This window comes from Tetrahymena thermophila (genome assembly GCF_000189635.1).
Source record: "Tetrahymena thermophila SB210 genomic scaffold scf_8254776, whole genome shotgun sequence".
In the NCBI taxonomy this organism is placed as follows: Eukaryota; Ciliophora; class Oligohymenophorea; order Hymenostomatida; family Tetrahymenidae; genus Tetrahymena; species Tetrahymena thermophila.
The window spans coordinates 367,145-391,613 of NW_002476534.1; the positions used below are offsets into that span (position 1 = coordinate 367,145).

Genomic DNA, 24,469 nt, shown 5'->3' on the forward strand with positions numbered 1-24,469 from the left:
GTCAATTATAATGTGAGTTTATTCGATGTATTATACTATCTTCTGAATTATTTAAATCATGCAATAAAGCAAAAAACCAAAATTAGATAACAAAGATAAATAAAAATTAAACATAAAAAAAATATAAACTTATTTTTAAATTTTTATTCCAAAAGTAAATAATCGAATAAAATTTCTAATTAAAAATCTTTTAGAACAATCTTAGAAATCACAAAGAAAAAAAGAAAAGAAGCATAAATATTCATTATATTTTTAAATAGAATAAAATAATAATTTCACTATTGATTTTATTTAAATATTTATTTAGTTAATCTTTTACTATTTATCTTTTTATTTCCTAAATACATTTTTTTTTTCTATTCTAATAACTCTTTAAAATTTTAGCTATATAAAGGCGAAATATGACAAATCTTTTGTTTGTCTTATTTTTGTAAATATTTTATAGCTTTATCAATTAAAAAAATTGATCATAAAAAATAATGTAGATTTGAAAATCACTCAAATTTAATAAATTCTTAAAAATTTAATTGTATATTTTAAATTAACTAAAATTAGTAAATACTTAATACTGTGCATTTTTATAAATTAACTACCATCTTTATTACAAATTTTTTTTATAATTTGGGTTTATTCTAGTTAAATTGCTAAATAAAAATACCATTTTTTATCTGTCTACACTTTTTAAGATAAAATAAAAATCTGATTTATCACCATTTTATAATAGCCGTACATTTTGAAACAAACTTGCTTTATAGATTAAATAGTAATAAAACTGTTATTACAATCAATCTAAATAACTTAAATAATTTAAATAATTATTAATATTATTTATTTAAGATGAATAAAAGACTTTTAAGATGAAATGAGTTAACAGTATTCGTATATATATTAATAAAACTGCAAAAATTATTTGATTAATTATTTGTTTAATTTGATTTTTTTATTATTTTTTTAATTGTAAGTTAATTTAAAGAAGATTTTTATCTTTTACTAATCCGTTTTTGCTTAATCTTGACTTTTATGTAATAGCAGTGGATAATCAGTATAACCTTTAGTACCAGGAGTGAAAAAGGTTGCATGGTCAGCTTTGGTCAACTCTAAACCTTATTTAAATCTATTAGGCAAGTCAGGATTACTAATAGTAAGTAAACCAAAGCTAATAAAGTCAGCCTATTTATTTTTAAGTAAATCCAAACCTTCTTCTTTTGTGATTCCCTCATTTAATATAAGGGTATTCTTATAAAGATTTCTAATTTATTAGAAAATATAAGGCCATTATTTTTTGGGTTAAGTTTATCCGAACTAATCTTTTTCTTCATTTTAATCCTTAGATTGTTGAAGTTATTCATGTCTTTTAAGTTTAACAAAAGCTATTTTCTTTTTTTCTAATTCAGCAAGTACATATTTCATAAGTTCCTTTATGAATGAAAATAAAAATATCATCATTAAAAAAATCTTTATGTTTTTTATATGTAAAATTAAGTTTGATATATCCTACTATATTGATGGTGATGAATTTAATTTTTAATAAATTTTAAATATTATAATGTACTATAAATATAGTTAATGCTAATAGTAAATAAGTTGATAATTATCTTTATTTAACATCCTTAAATGAAAAATAAAATTTTATAATACTTTTACAAGAAATCTAATAATTATTTAAAAATTTAGCTATATAAAGGGGTAAATATTATAAATCTATTGTTTGTCTTTTTTAAAAAATATTTTATAGTGAAAAAAATAGATGATAAGAAATCGTGTAGATTTTGAAAATCTACTCAGTTTTATAAATTAAAAACCAACTTTATTACACTTTTTTTAAAAATTTTGGTCTATGCTTGGCAAATAACTCAATAAAAATACAATTTTTGTCTGTCTACACTTTTTAAGGAAAAATCAAAATCTAATTTATCTCCATTTTATAATAGTAATATACATTGAAATAAACTTGCTTTATTGAATAAATAGTAATAAAACTTTCATATTTAATTGAATCCACATAAATATGTTAAATAATTATCAATATTATTTTTTTAAGATGAACAAAAGATTTTTAAGATGATATGAATTAAACAGTATTCGTATGTATTTTCATAAAACTACACAATTTATTTGATTAATTATTTGTTTAGTTTGATTTTTTTATTATTTATATAAATGTAAGTTAATTTAAAGAAAATTTTATCTTTTACTAATCCGTTTTTGCTTAATCATGACTTTTATGTTTAAGCAGTTGGATAATCAGAATAACCTTTAGCACCAGGAGTGAAAAAGGTTGTATAGTCAGCTTTGGCCAACTCTAAACCTTATTTAAATCTATAAGGCAAGTCAGGGTTACTAATAGCAAACTAACCAAAGCTAATAAAATCAGCCTATCTATTTTTAAGTAAATCCAAACCTTCTTCTTTTGTGATTCCATCATTTAATATAAGGGTACCCTTATAAAGATTTCTAATTTATTAGAAAATATCAGGCCATTATTTTTTGGGTTAAGTTTATCCGAAATCATCATTTTCTTAGTTAGGATCCTTAGAACTTTCAAGAAATCCATGTCTTTTAACTTCAACAAAAGCAATTTTCTTTTTTTCTAATTCAGCAAGAACATATTTCATAAGTTCCTTAGGATTAGAGTCATACATATCATTATATCTACCAGTAGGTGAAAGTTTGATACCTACTTTATCGGCACCAAATACTGAAATCAATGCATCTAAACATTCTAAAAGGAATCTTGTTCTGTTAGCTATACTTCCACCGTATTCATCAGTTCTCTTATTTGTTCCATCTCTTAAGAACTAGTCAACCAAATATCCATTAGCTCCATGAAGTTAAACGCCATCAAAACCAGCTTCTTTAGCATTTAAAGCTCCTTATCTGAATTCTTCAACTACTTTCTTTATGTCTTCTTTGGTCATTTCTTTGGGGACAGGGTGAGGACCTTTTGTGTAAGCATGGGGAGTTCTAATAGCAATAGCAGAAGGAGCTAAAGGATCAGCGCCTCCAATAAATTCCTTGAGGACAGCTCTGCCAGAATGCCAAATTTGAAGAACTATTTTACCACCTTTTTCATGGACCTTTTGGGTGACTTTCTTCCATCCTTCAACTTATTCTTTCGAGTAGATACCAGCAGACCCAGGGAATGCATTAGACAAAGGAGAAATTTAACTGCATTCAGTAAGAATCATTCCAAAACTGGCTCTTTATGAATAATAGTCAACCATAATATCGTTGGCAATACCAGTAGCAGGATTAGCTCTGCATCTAGTGAGAGCAGCCATTACAAATCTATTTTTAACTTGAATAGAACCAATTTTTCCTGTCTGGAAGTAAAGTGATAAATCATTTTTAATATCAGCTTCAACAACTTCATTAGATGATGTGCAACCCATTTATAACTATTTTGAATGTACTTTTACTTTTTATTAATTTGTTTTATTTAATTTTTTTTATGAATTATGAATTATTTTAACTATAATTCAATCAAAATATTTAAAGTCGAATAACCAAATAATAATCAGTTTACAACTTTGAAATTTATTTGATACAAATAGAGATAAAATTTCTTAAGAACAAATGATCCTTAATTAACAATTTATACTAAATTTTTTTTGAAGAGTTCTATGGAAATAAAAAAGAAAATCCAAAGAATGATATAGAATGTTTTTTAATTAATTTACTCTTTTATTTATATCCTAATAAACAGTAATAGTTTAAAGAAGCAAAATATAACAAATAACATGTATAACAAATGTATAATATTTTTTTGATATCGAAAAATATTTTTAAAATTCCTATGTTTTAAATAATTCACTTATTTACTTAAATATTTATGTCTCAATAAATTCGCCATATCTAAGGTAGTTGATATTTAAAAAAATTTATCATTTTTTAAAAAAAGTTCAAAATAATAAATTTATTAATTAAATCCCACAAAAAAAAAAGTAAAAAGGATTACAAGCACTTTTACAATGAATTTTTTTTTTAATAATTTTATTATCTTTAAATTTATATAAATTAATCAGAAATGCTAAGAATGTGCTGTATTGGTAGTTTCAAAGAAGAAAATCAATTAAGTTCTCAGTAACTTAAATAGATTTTTAATTTAATTAATATTAAAAATTTATTCTTTTCTTGTTTATGAGTGTAAATTGTAAATTTAACAATTTAATTAATAATAAAATAGAAGCTTTCTTATCAAGAAAAAGAACTTTTAAAGAAAAATTTTAGATTCTTCTGAAACTAGTTCTATTTTTCCATAAATAAAAAAGATTCATATTCCTACTCATTCATCCACTCGCTCATCATGAATATCGTTTTAAAATATAAATAAGTTTAAATGACTTAGCTTTATTTGTAAATTACTACATTTTATCTTGATTTTTATGAAATTTTTTTATTACTAATATATTTGAATATGCCGTATCCTCATATATTTAGGTCTGATAATATTAATTCTAGAAATTTTCTTTTTTTTATGACTATAAGGGGAACTGGAGCTTTGATAGAGGTTTTAGAGTAATATATGAGGATTTATGATATGTAAAACTTGCTTCCTTAATCTAATAAAGAATTAAATAAGATATAATCAACATTAAATTCAATAGATTGATATATGTTAATAGGTAAACAAATCTTTAAATATAATAAAAATAATTTAAAATAAATTTAATTTTAAAACAATAAAATAAAATTAACACTAAATTGTTATTTATTATGATAAAAACAATATCATTTCATATTATAATATTTAACAATTTACTGGTTTTATAAATATAATAAGCAAAGATATTTTATATTACTAAAATTTGTATCATTAATTTAACAATGAAAATAAAAATATTAATTATTTATTTTATATTGATTTATTGTAAAATGTTTTTTATTGAGATATTAGTAAAGTTAGATATAAATATATCCTTTTTATAGTTAAAATTATTTAGTATAAAATAACTACTTCATAAACAAACAATACTTTGTATTTTAGAATATAAAATATTTTAAATAGCATTAAAATTTATGAATGAAAATAAAAATGTCATCATTAAATTTATTTTATAAGTATGTTTTTTAAGCTATTTAAAGGTTTGAGATTTAAAACATAAATTAAATGTATTTATTCTAATTACTAATACAACCTATCTTAAATGTTGATTTAATTATTTATTTATTTAAAAATATTCATCAATGAGGTGAAAAAAAATAAAATATTCATAAAGGTTTTTAAACTAAAATATTTCTTAGAGTGAATATACATAATATATATTTCTAACTACTTATCATGAACTGAATTTTTTTAATTATTTTTGATAAAATTGCCTTTCATATATGAAAATTAATTAATTTTATAAAAAGAATATATTTGAATAATCAATGATACTCATACTATTCATCTTCTTCAAATTAAATGCTTTTTAATTAAGTGATTGATTCAGTTATTATTTCTTATTAGCCATTTAAGTAATGTATTAAGTATTCTATCTTAACATCAGTGGGTTTTCCATCGACTAATAGAGATTAGACTTACAGAATAGCGTCTTCTATAGCTATTTGCTTTTATTTAACCATTTTAAGAAGCATATCGACTTCTTCAGGATACAACTAAGAAATATCTTCTTCACCAGTCATAGCCTAAAATAACTCCTTAGGGATTCCTCCTTTGCTTTATCTTTGTACTTTGAATACACCGATTTCTTTTGGTTTTCCTTTCTTGTCGCAAGCCATCAACTTTAATGGCAACACATCTAATTAATTATTTTCTACTGCAAATCCATAGGTAAATAGTAATTCTTCATTACTAGCTTTACAATAATTATTAAAGACTTCTTCTCCTGCTTTGATATCATATTCACAAACATACCAAACATATTCTTCATCATGCTAAAAATTTACTTTATGGTCATTTTTATGATTTAAAAGATCAAAGAATGGGACCATGCAACCCATCTTTCCTCCATATTACTCTAAACCACTACCTTCTCCATCAATAGCTAATTTACCAACAAATCTTCTAGATAAATAATTGCCTTTACTCCATTCAATATATTTTGTTATTTCTGGATGAAGTAAATCAGGAAACTTGGATTAAATACTCTATAAAAATTCAATTTATTTTTGAAATATAGCTAATTCCTTTTCTACTGCACTTCCTAAATTAGTTTTAGATATTTTCTATAAGATATTGTTATCCCAGCTGCATACAATAGGTGATTCAGAAGGTAGACTTTCCAAGTATGCTTTCCAGTGATTGTCTTTTTCTTCAATCAAGCACTAACCCTCATAAATCCAAAGCATAAACTCATTAGAAAAAACTTATTTATCTAATTTTTTTCCATATTCCTATTAAGCATATTCATTTAATTTACTTATCAAAGGACTCTTAACTGCCTAACCCAAACCTAAAATGCATTTTTTAGGAATTTTAGCTAATATATCACCTTTCTTAAATTCTATTTTTGCAAAGCAACCTATTGATCCATTGCATTCTGGAGAAGGTTTTATTTCTACCTAATCTAACCCAGTGGCTCCATTTTCATTTAACCACTTGAATAAGTTATCAACCTTTTTAGAGTTAATATTTTCACTTTACAAGCAACTCATTATTTATCAATATATCAAAATACTACTTTAATTAATAAGGATATGTTTATCTCCTATATTAAATAATACTTTTAAACTCTTCAAAACAAATGCTTGCTAGTCTCCTTGTTTTTATTATAAATCTCTGATAGCAAATATATAATTTAATAAAGTTATTAATCATGATTAGTTATATAAAGAAAAATGGTTTGATAAATTCTCTTACAAGCATAAAGAAGAAATATTAAAAATAAAAAATTATTTTTATCAAAATCAATAAGAAATTAATAATATATTTATTATATCCATCCAAACAGTAATGTCTTTTAAATATATTTATGAAGAGTGAATGAAATAAAATTCAAATAAAAAAATATTTTTAGAGTCTAATGAATTATCTGTAATTATCAAAATTACATATTTTATAAATTATTATTTTATACAATTTTTAAAATTATATTCTAAAATTAATCAGTTACAACAATTTATATGAAAAATAAATAAAAAAGCAGGAAAATTTTGTAGTAAATTTATTAAAAATGCATTTCAAGTTTTTATTAATTAACCAAATTTTTTAAAAAATATAAAAAAAATAAATTTATGAATTTAATTTATGGATCCTCTTCTCCATATGATGCCTCTCTTTTTTTTATCTATTTTTCCTTCAATAAGTTAATGTATATTAATATTAGTTATTAAATTTATTTTTGATTTTCTACTTCTAATATTAGAATTTATATGATTTATCAATGTAATTTTTAAATAAAATTTGTTAGCAAAAAATGCAAAATTAGATTTTTTTTATGGATTAACATTGTATATAATTCTTTAATACTTCCACTATAATATTTTTTAGTTTGGTTAGATTGCTAATTGACTAATAAATTTGATTTGGAAAATATTTTTTAATTTTATTTTTTAAATAAAAACATTTTTAACAAAGTGGAAATTATAAAATTGTTTAGAAATTTGAAAAAAATTGTTCAAACTAATTTTAGATTGACTTTTATTTTATTACTATTTTTTCAATAAACTAAATATTAAACTAATTATGCATTTATCACTTTATCTAACATAGTGAATGCTCTTATTTTAAAATGTGTAATAGAACTATTTTTTAATAGTAGTCAATAATAGTTATCAAAAAATATTTAAATTTTTTGTTCATTTTATAGAAAAATTCGAGAATCATCTTTACAAGGTGATTTGTGGTAGGAAATTATCCGATCTGTCTGAAATTATAATTATTTATCTGATATGGCGGAATATAGAAAAGTAAAACAAAACTTTAAAAAGATAATCAACTTAATTTTCTTTTTTTTGGTTTAGTTTTTTAAAAAATACAAAAGTTTTGTTCAGTAAAAAACATAAAAATATTTTAGGTGAAATTTATTTTTGAAAAAATTTAAAACATGTAAGAAATTTTGAAATTGTTTATTTAAATTTCGAACAATGAATGTCAAACATATTCGTTTAAAAATGAACAAATACTATTTTTAAAATTTTTGTGATTTTTGAGTTTTAGTAAAATAAATATGAGAGTTATGAACATGAGATAATCAAAAATACAAAGCATTTTCAATTAAATGAACACAGTAAAAGAAACTTTCCAACAGAATTAAATAATTAAATATTCTTCAAAAGTAAAGATCTTTTAAAAAATATATATACTTATTCAATATCTTATTGTATTTTTAATTTGATAAACGCTCTCTTCAATATTTTAATCAATTCAATAAGTTGAACGTTAGGATTAAAATAAACTAAAAACAATAGAAACTAGTTAACATTTTTAATATATTTTTCAATGAAGACATCTGTACTTTAGTCAAAGGATATAAATACACTTTCTAATAACATACCGCAGCTACCTCCTAAAAATCCAAATACCTTCAAAAAGTAGACAGGAGGAGGAAGTGGAACTAATAAATTTATTTTATAAGAAGATAAAAAAAAGAATCGTGAAAACACTTATTCAGTTAACTTAATTCCTACTTCAAATTCTAGAAATGGGCAGTACCCACATGAAATGTATTCGAACTAAAATTTAACAACAATACCATCATCAACTAAATAGAAAGGAAGTCATAAGAAAAAGAGAAGTGTTAGTAAATCTTCAAAAGCGAGAGCTACATCTCCTGTTCCATTTAGTTCATTTAATATAGGTTCTTAGGCAGATGCTAATAACACTTTACAACAAATAGGTAGCATCAATAATAATAATTCATTAATTTTAAAGCGAAGTCTTGTTAACTCATTAAAAAGTAACTCAAATAATTAATTGAATCTTTAAATTAGCTTGAGTTAAAGCAATAATGGTAATAGCTCTCCTCTCATTAAGACAACAACCTCTAATTAATTAAACAACGTCAAAGGCAATAATTCGCCTTACGAAGGTACCAATAAAAGCTAAGGCTTGAAAACAAACAAAACAGCTAGTAATTTTAAAATATCTAAGAGCATTAATGGAGGTTAAAGGAAAAAGAGCTTAATTAGCTTGGAATAATCACAATCAATTAATTAGAATGTTACACAAGAATTAAATAATTCAAACAACTATGGTCTCAAACCTTAGGCCTCTATCAGAATAAGAAGCGGAAAGATATTGAATAGCTCTATAGTTGGAACCTCCTCTTAAAACTAAAATTCAAGCAACAAGCTTGTAAATCAGCTCAGTGAATTAAGTTCTCTTTAAAATAGCTAATAAAAGACTGGCGAAAGAATTGTTGATAGGAATGAAAGAAGTGTCAATATTTTCAGAGTAGAAGAAGAAGGTTAAGAAAATATAAATTCTATTCAATACACTCAATTCAACTACAATTACAATGATGATCAAGATGAGAACTATAATCTCTTCGATAATTACAATAACTCTTCTGCTGCTCTTAACAGTATTTAAAATACACAAGGTAGTCTTAACAAACTTAATTTCACCAACTAGTTGCACCCTACATAAAGGCAGAACAATAATACTGAAGTTATTCAAGGAAGCAGACTGGGAGATGATCTTCCTAACAGCAGGAATAAAAAAATTCGCTCTAACTCTTCAAAAAGAAGGTCAACCTTTTCTAATTCTTTAAGTATGAGTAGCAATAACAATAACAATAGGAAGGGTACATTGATCTTAAAAAATGGTGAAGTGTAAAGGGGAGATGATTATGTTAATGCAGAAAACACAATAAGTATTAAGCCTCAATAGAATAATATTCTTAGATTGTAATTTAATACAAAAAAGCATAACTGGAGAGATCTGCTTAGAAGCTATTTATAATAAACTCAATATGTAGAAATTCATTTGTCTTTTCATGACATTATTGTTGAGATTTATGATGGTCTTATTTTTAATAATCAAATGAGATGTTTAAAATATCTTAACTTAAATTTCAAGGAGAACAAATATTTCAATGATTAATCACTTCTATTTTTAAGCGCTATTAAGTTATCTTAGCTAGAAAGAGTTAAGATTAATTTAGTTTCCACTAATTGCTCTAGAATAGGAGCAAATTTCTTGCTGTTTGATTTCAACTATGTTCCTCATGTGGAAATTATTGTGGGAGACATCTCCCATGAAAAAGTTCACAGATACACTCATGAAGAGAAATACATAGCAATTGATTTCTCTGACCAAAAAACGATTAGCAGATCAGAAATTTTAAGTTTATCTGATTCTGTTTTTAAGTCAAACCACAAATTCCTTTCAGTTATACTTGACGGTGTAACAGATCTAAATGAAGAAAAACTCAAAATACTAGGGAGATGCATCTAAGAAGTAGTTGAGTTGCATATTTCATTTTAAAACTGCAATATGACATTAGACGATTTAACATAATTTATTGATGGACTCACATATATAAATACTCGTTCAGCAATAAATGTTATTCCTACAAACCAATTATCTTAAAATTCAACAAAAAATTAATAATTACAATAAGACCCAGATAAAATTATTTATGATGAAAACGATGAAGATATTTTGGCTAGCAAGCCAATAAGTTTTTTTATTAAAAAAGGAATAAATACTAATTAAAAAAATAATAATAATTAAACAAATATTTCTATGGAATAAACTAAACAGGAAAATGAAATAATCTAAAAGCTATCGATAGATTTCAGATCTAACAAGCAAGAAATAAATTAAAAATTCATGAAGATATTTAGGAGATTCACATCTGCAAACACTTTAAAATTGTTTGTTGATATAGACAAATAAGTAAAACTCTAATTTGATAAATAAATTTAAGCTTTTTGTTTGGGTGAAACAATAAAAGACTATTTTAATTGCATTCAAATAGCTGTTTCATAAAGCTAAATTATCTACTACCATGATAAGAATACCAAGTCTATAAAAATAAATGCATCTAACTGTGGAATATCTGCATATCAATTAGTCGATATATAGAGGTCTTTAAATTTCTTGGAAGACATTACAGATATGGAGTTAGATCTAAGTGGCAATTGGCAAATATCTTACAACGACATTAAAAAAATGTTTGATAAGTTGGTTTATTTTGATAGACTAAAGCGTATTAGGTTAAACATAAAAAGCATCTACATTTACGAAGTCGAATTTATCACTCTTTACTTCCTTGTAAAAAGAATACCAGACATGGAAATTCTTCATGATTTTGAGAAATCTAGACTTTTAGATCTGACGAGCGAGTAGCTTAAACTTAATTTCAAAGGTCCCTTCAGAAGGAGTAAAATCAATAACATACTTGATATGCAAAATTTTTGTCTCGCTCTTGACAATTGCCCACTTTTAAACCTCAAAGATATTCAAATGAAATTTTTCTTCAATTATGGCTTAAGAGGAGACTCTCTCTTGCGTCTTTGTTAAAGTTTAGGAAGATTCCCTAGAATAGAAAAATTAGATTTAAATTTCAATTCATGCTTCTTAACATTTAACGACATTGTCTTCTTCTGTAATGGTTTGAATAATATTGACATTACTCTCAAATAGCTGAGATTAACTTTTACCAATAACGAGTATATTACTTCAAACAGTCTCATAAAGTTAGCCAAAGCTCTTTAAAGGTTCCCTATCTTAGATTAGCTTGACATAATATGCGAGTCACATGAGTTGCACCTAAACCCAACAATAAACTCCTATTAGCATATTTTTAATAAATTCAATACTAAAACAGCAGTATCTCGTAGAAATCCTAGACAAAAGCTTTAAGTATAAAGAGTGATACCAAAAATTTATTAAGTGCTAGCTCATGATGTAGAATTTGGCTATCAACCAATGTAAGACCTCTCAAAATATATGAAATAGTGCTAGAATTAGTATTTCTCTTAATTTGAGATCCCATTTTAGATTGAAGACATCCCATCACCTTTGGATGAAAATGCCAATTTGATTCCCTAACCTAGCATCTAATCTGAGAATTCTATCTCTGAAAAACCTCCAATACTCCCTGCATTGCTTTAAATTGATGATGTTGAACCACCAAAGAGAAGCAAAGTAGTTAAAAGCACAGAATTAAATTGGATTTCTCTATAATTCATGGAAGGAGTTCTTTATACTGACTTTGAACTAATGAATCTAGGATATTCTCTTGCACTATAAGAAACTATAAATCATATAATCACAGTACCATAAAAACCAATATTAGAAAAAATCTTCAACGAAATTAAAACTGCTCGTTTGGCAGGAATATTATTCTCAATATTAGTCACTCCAGAAATGTTATTTGACCCCATATAAATATTCTGCGATCTTTATCTATGAAAGCTATTAATAATATACTAAAAACTTTAAAATATATATAATTATAATATTTGTTTGTTTTTGTTAACAAAACTGTTTATTATTCTTGGTTAGTCACAATTTAATTCATGATTTTTTATTCTGGGATGGTATCTAATATTGTGTTAAATAAAATGAACAAGGAATATATAATAAATAAGACAATTTTTTTTAAAATCAAAATATTTTAAGAAATAAATAAAAGATTTTTAAGAATTATTCTATTTCTAAAATTAACCTAATAAAATAGATATATCTTACAAATAATAATTTTTTTATGATTAAATTAACAAGATCATTTTTGATGTTCACAAAAAAAATATTTAATTTACAATTTAAAATCAAAAAATTTAATTAAAAGAAAAACTTTCTATTTTTAAGGTTTAATTTCAAATTTAAATAAATTTCTAGTTGATATCTTTTATATTATAATTTGATTATTTCGATTTAAAAGTATGGTAACAAACTAACTGACTCCTTTTTTGGATATCCTATACTGATTTATTGCTTACTAACATTTATAGTTATATATTTATTTAATTTAATAGCATATATTACTAATAATATTAATTATTATATCTATTAATTTTTATTTTTAAAAGATTCATTTAATGCCATCTATTTTTGGCTAATTATTTTCATTTATATATAATTCGTATATTTTGATTTATTTTACTAACTTACATATTTAACTTGGATATTCACTGAAAAAAATAGTTTAAGTGAATAGATTATTTAAAAGAAATTCAAATTTATCTAATTTAAAAACATGAGTCAAATTATTTTATTAATTAATTAATAACATTGCTCTCTAAATTTTAAAAAATGGAGAATAACATTAGCTATTCGATAATTTAGAGATTCTAAAAAAGATATTATCCATAATGATTTAAAATATAAAATGTTAATTTAATGCAATTTTCTGTGTAATATTCATGCTATTTGTTTAATTATTGATGGAGTATTTTGATATTTGAAAGGAAAGATTCAAAATATTGGATTATTTTTAAATTCAATTTATACATTTCAATTCAAAAAATTTACAGAATTACGCATATATTTTTTGAAAAAATCAAATATTCTTTGATTGATTAATTAATAAGTAAATTATTACGAACTTTTCTAAAATTGCATAATTTGAGTAAGAATAATTCAAAATCATTTCATATTATTCAAAATTTTAACTTTTCTCTCATAAAATATATTTTCTGTGTAAAAATTTAGATTTTGGATAAAATTGAAATATTTTTGAATGAATAAATGATAGTGATTATTTGTTTTAAGAATTCTCGAAGAAAAAGTAAAAGTTATTATAAATAATATTACTGCAGATGTATCATTTTTATGAATGGTTATTATTAATATTTTTTGATAATTAGTAGATGAAAGGTAAATTTATTTGTACTTTTATTTTAATAATTTATGGTTTTGATTATGTTTACAAGTATTTAATTTGAAAAAAATCCTTTTAAATGAATTTTAAAAATTCAAAAAAAAGTTAAGATATTAGCTTTTTTTTTAGTATCTTTTTGTTTTTGATCACAAATAAATAAAATTCAAATAAAAAGCATGCAAATTCATCTATTCGCATTTGAAATATAATTTCTGAAATATTTAAATAAGACATTTAATTAAGTCAAAAATGAATAACAACCAATATTCAAATATTATTATTTCTTCTAATGATGACAAATTAGAGTTATCTTCTCAGAAGCTTTAAACATTTAAAACACTTCTGGTATAGATTATATAGCAAAAACATAAAATTGTTATTAGTATTGGCTTTAATAAGATTCTCATTGAATTATTAAAATTAGATTTATATTCAGTTTATATGTAAATGCACTTAAATTTACTATGGATAGCTCTAATTATTTAAATTAAATCATCAGTTTACCCTTAACTGACAAATTAATTTTTTATAAGGAGAAGTATAATATGTTTATTAGTGTTTCAAAAAGAAAAAATAAAATTAAATTTATTGAGATCATTTTAAATTGCTGATTCATAAACAAATATTAAAATTATTACATTTTCTATTTCTAAAACTATATTTAGCTATTTTATCTATAAAAATATCTATTACACTTAACTTTTATGATTGAAATTAAATGTAGAACAAAATATTTTTGAAATCAAAATGATATTTTTAAAATAGTATCTTCATTTAAACAAATTTACATTCTTAAAAGATATTTTGTTTACATATTTAAATGCTTACTTCATTTTTAGATTATCTCTTTATCAGTTGCATAGCTTATTTTAGTAATTTCCATATTAAATTTTTGTTTTTTTGTAATGGCAACTTTTTTTTATTTTTTTTTTTAGATTATTCATTTTAAGATCATACTTTAAGCTAAACGGATGTAAAGTAGATGTAATTTGAAATTTATGCTTATCCTTAGGTATTAAATGCAATCTGGTAGAATGATTTTGGTAGTAAGTCAGCTTTGATGTGTAGAATATTTATTTTTAGTTAAAAGAATTTTTAGTTGAAAATCAGTGCTTCTTATTTCTTACTGATTTTTGTTTGTGAAGAATTCAAAAGCAGTTTCCTTAGGATTTGTTTGAAACAAATAAAAACTCTCCAGTAATTTCAATTGTGAATAAATAGTAGGAAAGTATTACAATTATAGTCAAGTAGTTAAATAATCTTTTTGCTATTTCAATAGTAGAATAAATTAGCTAAAAATAGATTTTTTTATTTGTGGAAGTAACATGGGAGAATTTTTTAGTCAATTGCATACAATGATATTTTTATGAACCTTATCTATCTTCAATTTCAATATTTAAACCTACAGAAAGATTTGTATCTTTATGAGAATAGTTCTAATAGGATTATTTTTGATATATAAAATAGCAAATATGCTTCAGTAGGTTTTAAGAATAGTGTTCAGAATGGATTGTGGTATATTAATAGCGTTCAATAATATTTTATGGAACAATTAAAAGTAGAAAAAATATCAAGAGGAAGGATGTGGCTTCTAAATTTAAATTTACTAAAGAAGTTGATAAGATGGGAAAATGAAATAAGTAAGTTTGAAATTAAAACGGTGGCAGGATATAGTGAAATTGAATAATATGACAAAAAAGAATTTTAAGAAAGAAAAGAAAAATTTAATCATTCTAATCTAAAAAGCAGTAAATTTGAATAAAAAGAATATTAGAACACTTTCAACTTTCATAAGAAAAATTTAGAAGGGGAAATTCTCGTGTTTTCTGAATGAATGAATGCATGTTGCATAATACTAAAAATAATTAAGGATTGAGAAAAGAAATAAGCAAACAAGCAAAAATAGTAATCATTAAACAAGCAAATTATAAAAGAGGAAGTATATTGTTATTATTAATTAATATAAATCTTACAATGGCTGTAAAATAGAGTTGGTTGGGAAGAGGGAAATTTATAAAATGGAAAGCAATAAAAAAATTGAAGTAATTGCAGGGGGAAAAAATCATATCAGCACATGTCAAATTGGTTTGAAAATCAATCACTTGATTGATTGATTGATTGATTATGAATTAGAATCACAATGAAAAATGATTGAAAGCTTTCCATGAACGAAATAAATAGATAGATAGATAAATGAATGAATGAAGGAAGATGAATAATTTATTTATTTATTTATTTAATTTAATAAGAAGTTATATAGGGGGTTTAATTTAAAAGCGAATAAGTGGCATAAAGCAAGTAGGCAATAAAGACATTTTAAAAATTTTAAATATTTTTTGAAGGAAGAAAAATAAAATAAAAAATAAATAAAAAATCAAAAGAATTTAAAAAGAAAAAGAAAAACTCTAACTAAATAAATAAATAAAATACAAAAGAAATGTCCAACCATACCAGAGAAGAACTCATCTACTTGGCCAAGATCTCCGAATAAACTGAAAGATTCGAAGATATGCTTGAAAACATGAAATAGGTTGTTAAAATTGAATAAGAACTTTCCGTTGAAGAAAGAAACTTACTCTCTGTTGCTTATAAGAACACCGTTGGTTCCAGAAGAACTGCCTGGAGAGCCATCTCTTCCATTGAACAAAAGGAAGAATCTAAGGGTTCTAAGCACATCAGCCTCCTTAAGGACTACAAGAAAAAGATTGAAGGTGAACTCTCCAACTTCTGTAACGATATTCTTGAACTTTTGGACAACCACCTCATTAGCAAGAGCAACGTAAACCCATTTTTCAATTTCAAAAACATCATTTCTTTAATGTATCCCATTCATTACAAACATACTTTTGCCGCGATAAACCTTTTTCAAATCAAGTTAGAGATGTAGAAAATAACAAAAATAATATCAAAAGCTGACTGTTTGACTGACTAACAATCTCATTAGCTTTAAATAGGTACATAAGACATTTAAAGGTATCTATCCTTTGAATAGGAACTGATTTAAGAACAGAATTCTATTCATCCATATTTATATTAAACATAAAAAGATAAACAAAAAAAAAGAAATTAAATCCTAACTTAAAGCTTTACCAATAATAAATAACTCAATTAAGGTTATAAGTATTCAGTCATTGTAAATGAAGACCAAAGCTACTTACAAATGACTGATAGCTAATTAAGCAATTATTTTTACATCAATTTTTATAAAGCAAATAGCTTTTTAGCGAATATATTTAGAATAAATAACTCTAAATTAGAAATACCAAGTAGCAAGAAGGAAAAAATAAAATATTCAAATTAATCAGTCAGTCAGTTAGTTAGTTTATCAGTCTACCTAAGATACTCAAACAAACAAATAAATTATATAAAAAGGACTAACAAAACTAAAATATAAAAATCAAATAAAATTTTTTTCAAATAGATATAAAATATCTTCATAATCGCAAAATATCTCATGATTAAACAGATATCATATTTTAAAAATATGTGAATAGACAAAATATATTAAAACTTTTATATTTAAAATAAATAGTCTAACGAAGCTAAGGTCTTCTTCTTAAAGATGAAGGGTGATTACTACAGATACATCGCTGAATACGCTTCTGGCAACACCCACGACGAAGCTGCCAACGGTGCCCTCCAAGCTTACAAGCAAGCTTCCGATATTGCCACCAAGGAATTAAATACCACTCACCCCATCAGATTAGGTTTGGCTCTTAACTTCTCCGTCTTCTACTACGAAGTTATGAACGACCCCACCAAGGCCTGCAACTTAGCTAAGCAAGCTTTCGATGATGCCATCGCTGACATTGAACACATCGAAGAAGACTAGTACAAGGATGCCACCACCATTATGCAATTAATCAGAGATAACCTCACCCTCTGGACCTCTGAACTCCAAAATGACGACGAAGGTGGTGATGCTCAAGTTGAAAACATCTGAAAAAAACACTGATATATTCAATTATAACATATATCCCATATATCCATAATATAATTCTCTCATTTCTAGCAATTAAATTAAAATTAATAATCATATTATTTCTTCTTCATCTAATGTTGCCTCTGTGGATGACGATAGCTATATTAAACTATATCATTTATATCTGTCTAATTCGTTATAATAAAGAGATGCATTTCATAAGATATCTATCTATCTAATTATTTATTTTTTTTCACCTTCTATCTCTTTACCTCTCTCTTTGAATCATTTAATCATCATTCTATCATTAATTACAAACAATAATCAACCAATATTATTAACTATCAATAAATACAATTTCATGATTCAACTAGCTCTTCTCAATTAAACAGAAAAAAGTCAATTTCATATTTTAATATAACTAACCTCAATCAACTCCAACCAAGAGCAACTTTTTAACACTCATATATGATTATCTATAAGTAAATAAATACAATTTAAAATTAGCATTAAACTCAAATTATATTTAACAACAATAATAAACTATTTCACTTTGCAACTAATTGATACAAATATTCTTATTTCAGACTCTCAAACGCATGGTAGAAAAAACAAACAAACAAGCCAATTAAGCAATTATTCTTTCATTTAAAGTTAAAATAAAAGCACCATTCTTAATAAATACTTTTATTTTTACCATCAATTAATCAAACATGTGTCATTTGTCTACTACCATTCAAATTTCTCCATTTCAAATTATGATTGAATAACAAATTGTTCACACTTTTTACCTTTCTAGACATTAAGCACTTAAATCAACTTCCAAAAAATTAAAATCCAAAGTAGTTTTGCTAATTCATAATCACTCAATCGTCTATCACTCATATAGTAAAGCATGAAGCACTTGAAAAATTATTTAAGCAAAGACAAATAAATGATTTTAATATTCAAAATAAAAGTGCTACAAACATAATTAACAATCAGCAAAACAAACAATAAGGATAGATAGTAAGTAACAAAGAGCTTGAAGTGTGTAAAGATGTTATTATTTTGCATAAGTTTATTATTATTATAATAATTATTTTTATCAGTATTATATACATATATCTAAATTTATATATATTTATCTATATTAATTTATATAAATTAATAAAAAATCAAAAACTCCCTTTCTTTTCTATTTTCAAACCAAATCCAAATTTCATTTCAAAAACTTTTTGATTGCAAAACCAAATTTAAATGGATTTTGTTTTGGTTATTAATAAATAAGAATTTTTAAACTACATCAATATCAAAGTGTAACTTAATTATTTATTTCAATTTTAGAAAGAAAAAAAATAAAAACTTCAATAGAAATTGTATGTAATAATTAAGTTGATCAAAATTCACTTTAATCTTGATTGAAAAAAAAAATTTATATTTATCTTAAATTAAATGAAATTATCATTTCATAAATCAAATGAAAACAAATTGGCTTAACATATAATTAGTATAAATTAATATCAAGTTTAATTTCAATTAAGTTTTAATTTAATTGATTTTACAAATAATTTTTGAAATATATCTAAAATTTTTATAATTATTTAAAAATACTCAAAAGACTTTTAAAGGGAAATTCAAATCAATTAAAATCATCAAATGAATCCTCAAAATCTTTATTAAGTAATTTTTTTAATTTATAAATTTTTATCACATAAATAGGTATTAATTATTGGTATTTTAATTTATTGATTGATTTTTATAGCAATCAATCCCCTAATTACTTCCTTTATGTAAATAATCATATTTTTTGTTATAACTATGTTATATATTTAGTTTTTTTTCATTAAAAATTAATATAAAAATAATATTTAAAATAAATTTTGCTTAAGATATATGTAAAATGTCTTAAATATTATTTACATACCATTGTTTTGGGATATTTCGCAATTTAATAATTCTTAAATTATATTACAAGCTAAAATTTACTATTGAAAATTATAAAAAAGATTCTATTAAAAATGAATATGAAATTTATATAACTTGCTAATACTTAAATTTAAATGCTTATTTCTTAAGATTACAAATTAGAATTATATTTATTATAAAAAGCATAAAAAATTTAAAAATACTTCTGTTTTTAATTATATAGAAAAAAAAAGACCAAATTGGATTTTATTAGATTATCATTAAATTATTAGGATTAGACTTCTACTTCATTTATATTTAAATATACTCAAATTTATTTTTTCTCTAACTAACAAATTAAATTTGTAATAGAAGACGTATAATATGTTAAAAAGTGTTTCTAATATGGAGAAAAACTAAAACTAAATCTCTATATAGCTTTCAATAAATAACTGATTTAAAAATAAATATTAAAATTGTAATATTTTCTAAAACTATATAATATATTTAGCTATTTTATCTATAAAAATTTCTATTACCCTTAACTTTTATGATTGAAATAAACAAAATATTTTTCAAATTGAAAAAAATGCTTTAGTAGATTTGTCATGAAAGCAAATTAAAACTTTGATAAGATATTTAATTTACATATTTAATTGATTTTTTGATCGTCAGTTATTTTTTATTTGTGGTTTAACCTTTTTTTAGTAATTATGATATTACATTTTTTTTTTGTGATAAGTAAGTATTGTTTTTGTTTGGCTTATATATTTATTTTAATCATAATCTAAATGGATGGAGAATGAATAATCTATTTATTTATTTTATTAAAAATGAATATGTTGTTTAATCTAATAGTAAATAAGGAGCACAAAGTGAGTAGGCAAATAAGAAATTTATAAAATTTTAAATATATTTTAAATCAAAAAAATAAAAAAATAAATAAAAAATAAAAAGAAAAATTCAAACTAAAATAAAATACAAAAGAAATGTCCAAATATACCAGAGAAGAGCTCATCTACTTGGCCAAGATCTCTGAATAAACTGAAAGATTCAAAGATATGCTTGAATACATGAAATAGGTTGTTAATTTTGAATAAGAACTTTCTGTTGAAGAAAGAAGATTACTCTCTATTGCTATTAATTATGTCTTAGATGCCGATTTAAGAATTACCAACAGAGTCCTCTCTTATATTGAACAAAAGGAAGAATCTAATGGTTCTAAGCACATAAATCTCATTAAAGACTACAAGAAAAAGCTTTAAGATCAAATCTGCAACTTCTGCTATGACTCTCTTGAACTTTTGGATATCCTTATCAGTAAAAGTGTATCTATCTTATATATAAATAAAATATATTAAAACTTTTCTATTTATAATATATAGTCTACTGAAGCTAAGGTCTATTTCTTAACGAAAAAAGGTAACTAATACAGATATATCGTTGAATGTTAACCTTGCAACACCTAAGCCTATGATGAAGCTACCAACTTCTCCCTCTAAACTTACAGGCAAGCTTATGATATTGCCATTAAGGAATTAAATCCTACTAACCATACTAGATTAAGTTTGGCTCTCTAACTCTCGGTCTTCTACTACGAAATTATGAACGACCCCACTAAGGCCTGCAACTTAGCTAAGCAAGCTTTCAATGACGCCTTCGCTGACATTGAACACATCGAAGAAGACTAGTACAGAGTTGCCACCTCCATTATGCAACTTCTCAGAGATAACATCACACTCTGGACAGCCTATGAGAATGGTGAAGATGATGGTGTTTAAGTAGAGAATATCTGAAAACAGTGATATACTCAATTAAAACATATATCTTTTTAATTTCCAACAATTAATTTAAATATAATAATGATTTGATTTCCTTTTCATCAAAAGTTTCCACTGTATATTAAGATACCATTATTAAACTATATTATGCACCTTAGCTACTCCGTTATTAGGAACTCATAAATAGGAAATTAATATTTTAGAATATAAACTATACCACATTAGGCATTATCAAATAACCAAAAGTCTAATTGTAAGAAGTAGTGAGGTATTACGTTATATAAATAGTTTCTAATTGTATTCAAAATAAAAGTGTAATAGATATAATTGATAATCAGCAAAATACTGAGGATAGATAGATAGTAAGTAACACAACAAGCATTTGATGTGTATTAATTTTTATTACTTTGCTGAAGTTTATTATTAATAGTTATTTTTATTATTATTATAAATATATAAATATATTATTATTTCTATATTGATTTATATAAATTAATCAAATAAAATCTTCCTTTTTTCTTATTTTCAAGTGATACCGAAATTAAATTTTAAAACTTTATAAAGATTTCAACTTAAAATGAATTATAATTTGATATACAGATTAACAAGATTATTTAAAACACATCAAAATCAAGGGTAACTTAATTACTTATTTTTTTTAATTATATAAAAACAAAAAGTATAAAAATACCAAAAGGTATTAATAAGCCATTTTCAATTTGATCAAAATTAACAATAATGTTATGGAAAAAAAATTAAAATTAATTACATTTTTAACTCATTTATAATAAATTTTATTTTTTATTTTTACTAAATTCAAAAGGTTTATTTATAAAGTATTTCATAAGTTTAGAATAAAAGTTGTTAATTCATTTATAATTTTACAGTTTTTAAAAAGAGAATCAAAAGAAATTTTTATTTTATAGTTAAATTACTATTGATTTAGCAGCCAATAAATAAATAAATAAAAATTATTATTAAATATTTTCTTAGAAAGAATTTAATTTAAATTATTTTTACATTTATTTGTAAAATATTTGAAGTATATAAATGAGATGAATTATACTTGAATGCGCACTTATTAAAATTTCATTTGGTATTAAAAATAAATTCTATGCAAATTTATATTTTTTTGCTATATTGAAATGAATTATGTTGACATTATTCTTAAATATTAAATATTTTATTTGCTATAATTAATTAATATTTGAAAATTGTATTAAAAAAAATTTTAATTATTAAATATTTTATAAATTTTTAAATAAAATGACTGACATACTCAACAGGTAATTTAAAATTTTCTTTTTTTTCATAAATGATTTATCCTTATATTGAAAAGAATAATTAACTAACTAACATCTTTATAAAAATATGTTTTAATGAATATAATGAATGAGGAAAGATATTAAGTAGAAACTTCTTAGAATCAAAAAAAAGAAAAAGAAGGATAAAAAATAATCATAAATAAAAAATATTAAATTTCTATTGATTTTAACACAATATTAGCAAGGATTGTAAAGTCAATCAAAAGATTAAAAATATAAAAGTATTATAAAATATAATAGAATAAAGCTAGAATTTATGCGCAGCGTCATTCAATAAACTTGGAAATACTAAAGCTTAGTCAGCAAGTATATGAGATATAACTTCTCTTCTGCTGTTCATGCTGAGCCTATTGCTACAACTCAATCAGCTAATAATTAGGAGAAAAAATCAAATAAGAATGCAGATTAGCCAATTAAAGAAGTAGTTTAAAAAGAGTTTAAGATTAATAGATTAAATTACACTCCTCATGAATATTGGATTACTTAAGGTATGGGAATGGAGAGACCTTTTACTGGTGATAAATGGTTTGAAAAAGATGTTGGTTATTATCACTGCACTGTTTGTAGCACTAAATTATTTACTTGGGATCATAAATTCCAAACCCCTAATGGTATGACATCTTTTTGGCACCATGAAAAGAATGCAGTTAAAGTTGTTGAAAACACTAACGGAATTTAGGAAAGTTTTATCAATTTAGAATCAACTCCTAGCTAAATAAATCAAAATGCCCAAAAATAAAGAGTTTGCTGCTCCAAATGTTAAAGCAATCTCGGATTGGTCTTCTTTGATGGTCCTCCTCCTACTTTCAAAAGATTCTCTATCAGCTCTGCAGCTATTAAATTTATTAAAAAGGAACATTGGGAAAATCCTCATCTCGTTTCTCGTAAGAGAAAATTCAAGTTAAACACTGAAAAGGAAGTTGAAAGAAAGCGTGAAGTTTTAAAATCATAATAATAAGATATTGTTGCTAATTCTTCTTCTTCTCAAACTTAAAATTGAAAATGATATATTTAAAGATCAAATAAATTATTTAAAACTTTAAAGCAATATTCGAAGTTTATATACAAAGTTCAATTTAAAACATATGATTAAGTGAATCAATCAATCCTAAATAAGCTAAGAATATGAAAATTGCAGTGCTTTTTATATAACAATAAGTAAAATAATCAATAAGCTGAAGATAATTGATAAAATTATTTAAAACTAGGAATCATAGATAATAATCAAATATAAGGTTTTTTGCCAAAGTATCAATCTATCTATCAATGAAAGTAAGTAGTTTAATAATTAGCAACTTTAATAGAATAACTTGTGTATGTATGTAGGTATTTTTTTAAATTAAATCCAAAAATTGGTCTAATTTAGTATTATATTATGATTGATTGATTATTAATACAAATTTAAGTTATTACATTTCATCTTTTAAAAATAGATTTAGTGGATATTTTCATAAATAAGCTATAAAGGAAATAAATATCAACTAAAATAAATAAATAAAAAAGTAATTTAGTAGAACTTAAAATCTAAAAATTATTAAATCAACTAAAAATTAATATGATATTGTTAAATAAATATTTTAGAATAGATATTAAATATTTTCATAAGAATTTTAAATCGTTTTTTTAAATTAATCGAGCTTATTTATTGATTTTAAATCTCTAATTTCGTTTTAAAGTTTAAGTTTTTTAGAAAGAAAATTTTTATTTTATTTACATAACATTTAGTTTATATTTACAAACTTTCAACTTTTAATTAATTACTGTGTTTTCTCACAAAATAAATTGATCCTTAAATAACTTATGATGTTAGTATTTACTAAATTGAATTTTTAC

The 24,469-nt window shown here is 23.1% G+C and overlaps 8 protein-coding genes across 8 annotated transcripts; 4 read left to right on the plus strand and 4 right to left on the minus strand. All coding sequences in view use genetic code 6, as the record gives it.

The window, feature by feature from the left end:
- Nucleotides 1-707: 707 nt before the first annotated feature.
- On the minus strand, nt 708-1,410 carry TTHERM_000160799 (FAD/FMN-binding family oxidoreductase; the record flags this gene model as incomplete). The annotated part of the gene is made up of 2 exons (XM_012796027.1): nt 708-747; nt 992-1,410. 2 exons carry the CDS (start codon nt 1,408-1,410, stop codon nt 708-710), a joined length of 459 nt encoding a protein of 152 aa, XP_012651481.1.
- Nucleotides 1,411-2,213: 803 nt separating this feature from the next.
- On the minus strand, nt 2,214-3,392 carry TTHERM_00160800 (FAD/FMN-binding family oxidoreductase; the record flags this gene model as incomplete). Its single annotated transcript, XM_001009810.1, has 1 exon — nt 2,214-3,392. One exon carries the CDS (start codon nt 3,390-3,392, stop codon nt 2,214-2,216), a length of 1,179 nt encoding a protein of 392 aa, XP_001009810.1.
- Nucleotides 3,393-5,370: 1,978 nt separating this feature from the next.
- Nucleotides 5,371-6,600, minus strand: TTHERM_00160790 (SET domain protein; the record flags this gene model as incomplete). The annotated part of the gene is made up of 1 exon (XM_001009809.3): nt 5,371-6,600. The coding sequence occupies one exon, from the start codon at nt 6,598-6,600 to the stop codon at nt 5,371-5,373; it is 1,230 nt and encodes a 409-aa protein (XP_001009809.1).
- Nucleotides 6,601-8,386: 1,786 nt separating this feature from the next.
- On the plus strand, nt 8,387-12,310 carry TTHERM_00160780 (hypothetical protein; the record flags this gene model as incomplete). The annotated part of the gene is made up of 1 exon (XM_001009808.1): nt 8,387-12,310. The coding sequence occupies one exon, from the start codon at nt 8,387-8,389 to the stop codon at nt 12,308-12,310; it is 3,924 nt and encodes a 1,307-aa protein (XP_001009808.1).
- Nucleotides 12,311-16,158: 3,848 nt separating this feature from the next.
- On the plus strand, nt 16,159-17,664 carry TTHERM_00160770 (tyrosine 3-monooxygenase/tryptophan 5-monooxygenase activation protein, epsilon protein; the record flags this gene model as incomplete). The annotated part of the gene is made up of 2 exons (XM_001009807.3): nt 16,159-16,500; nt 17,254-17,664. 2 exons carry the CDS (start codon nt 16,159-16,161, stop codon nt 17,662-17,664), a joined length of 753 nt encoding a protein of 250 aa, XP_001009807.2.
- A 678-nt stretch (nt 17,665-18,342) lies between these two features.
- TTHERM_00160769 (transmembrane protein, putative) lies at nt 18,343-18,699 on the minus strand (the record flags this gene model as incomplete). The annotated part of the gene is made up of 1 exon (XM_001471135.2): nt 18,343-18,699. The coding sequence occupies one exon, from the start codon at nt 18,697-18,699 to the stop codon at nt 18,343-18,345; it is 357 nt and encodes a 118-aa protein (XP_001471185.1).
- A 1,604-nt stretch (nt 18,700-20,303) lies between these two features.
- On the plus strand, nt 20,304-21,807 carry TTHERM_00160760 (14-3-3 family protein 14-3-3 beta/zeta). The gene is made up of 2 exons (XM_001009806.2): nt 20,304-20,858; nt 20,916-21,807. Exons 1-2 carry the CDS (start codon nt 20,364-20,366, stop codon nt 21,324-21,326), a joined length of 906 nt encoding a protein of 301 aa, XP_001009806.2. The 5' UTR covers nt 20,304-20,363; the 3' UTR covers nt 21,327-21,807.
- An 896-nt stretch (nt 21,808-22,703) lies between these two features.
- Nucleotides 22,704-23,636, plus strand: TTHERM_00160750 (SelR domain protein; the record flags this gene model as incomplete). Its single annotated transcript, XM_001009805.3, has 1 exon — nt 22,704-23,636. The coding sequence occupies one exon, from the start codon at nt 22,704-22,706 to the stop codon at nt 23,634-23,636; it is 933 nt and encodes a 310-aa protein (XP_001009805.2).
- Between the last annotated feature and the right edge of the window lie 833 nt (nt 23,637-24,469).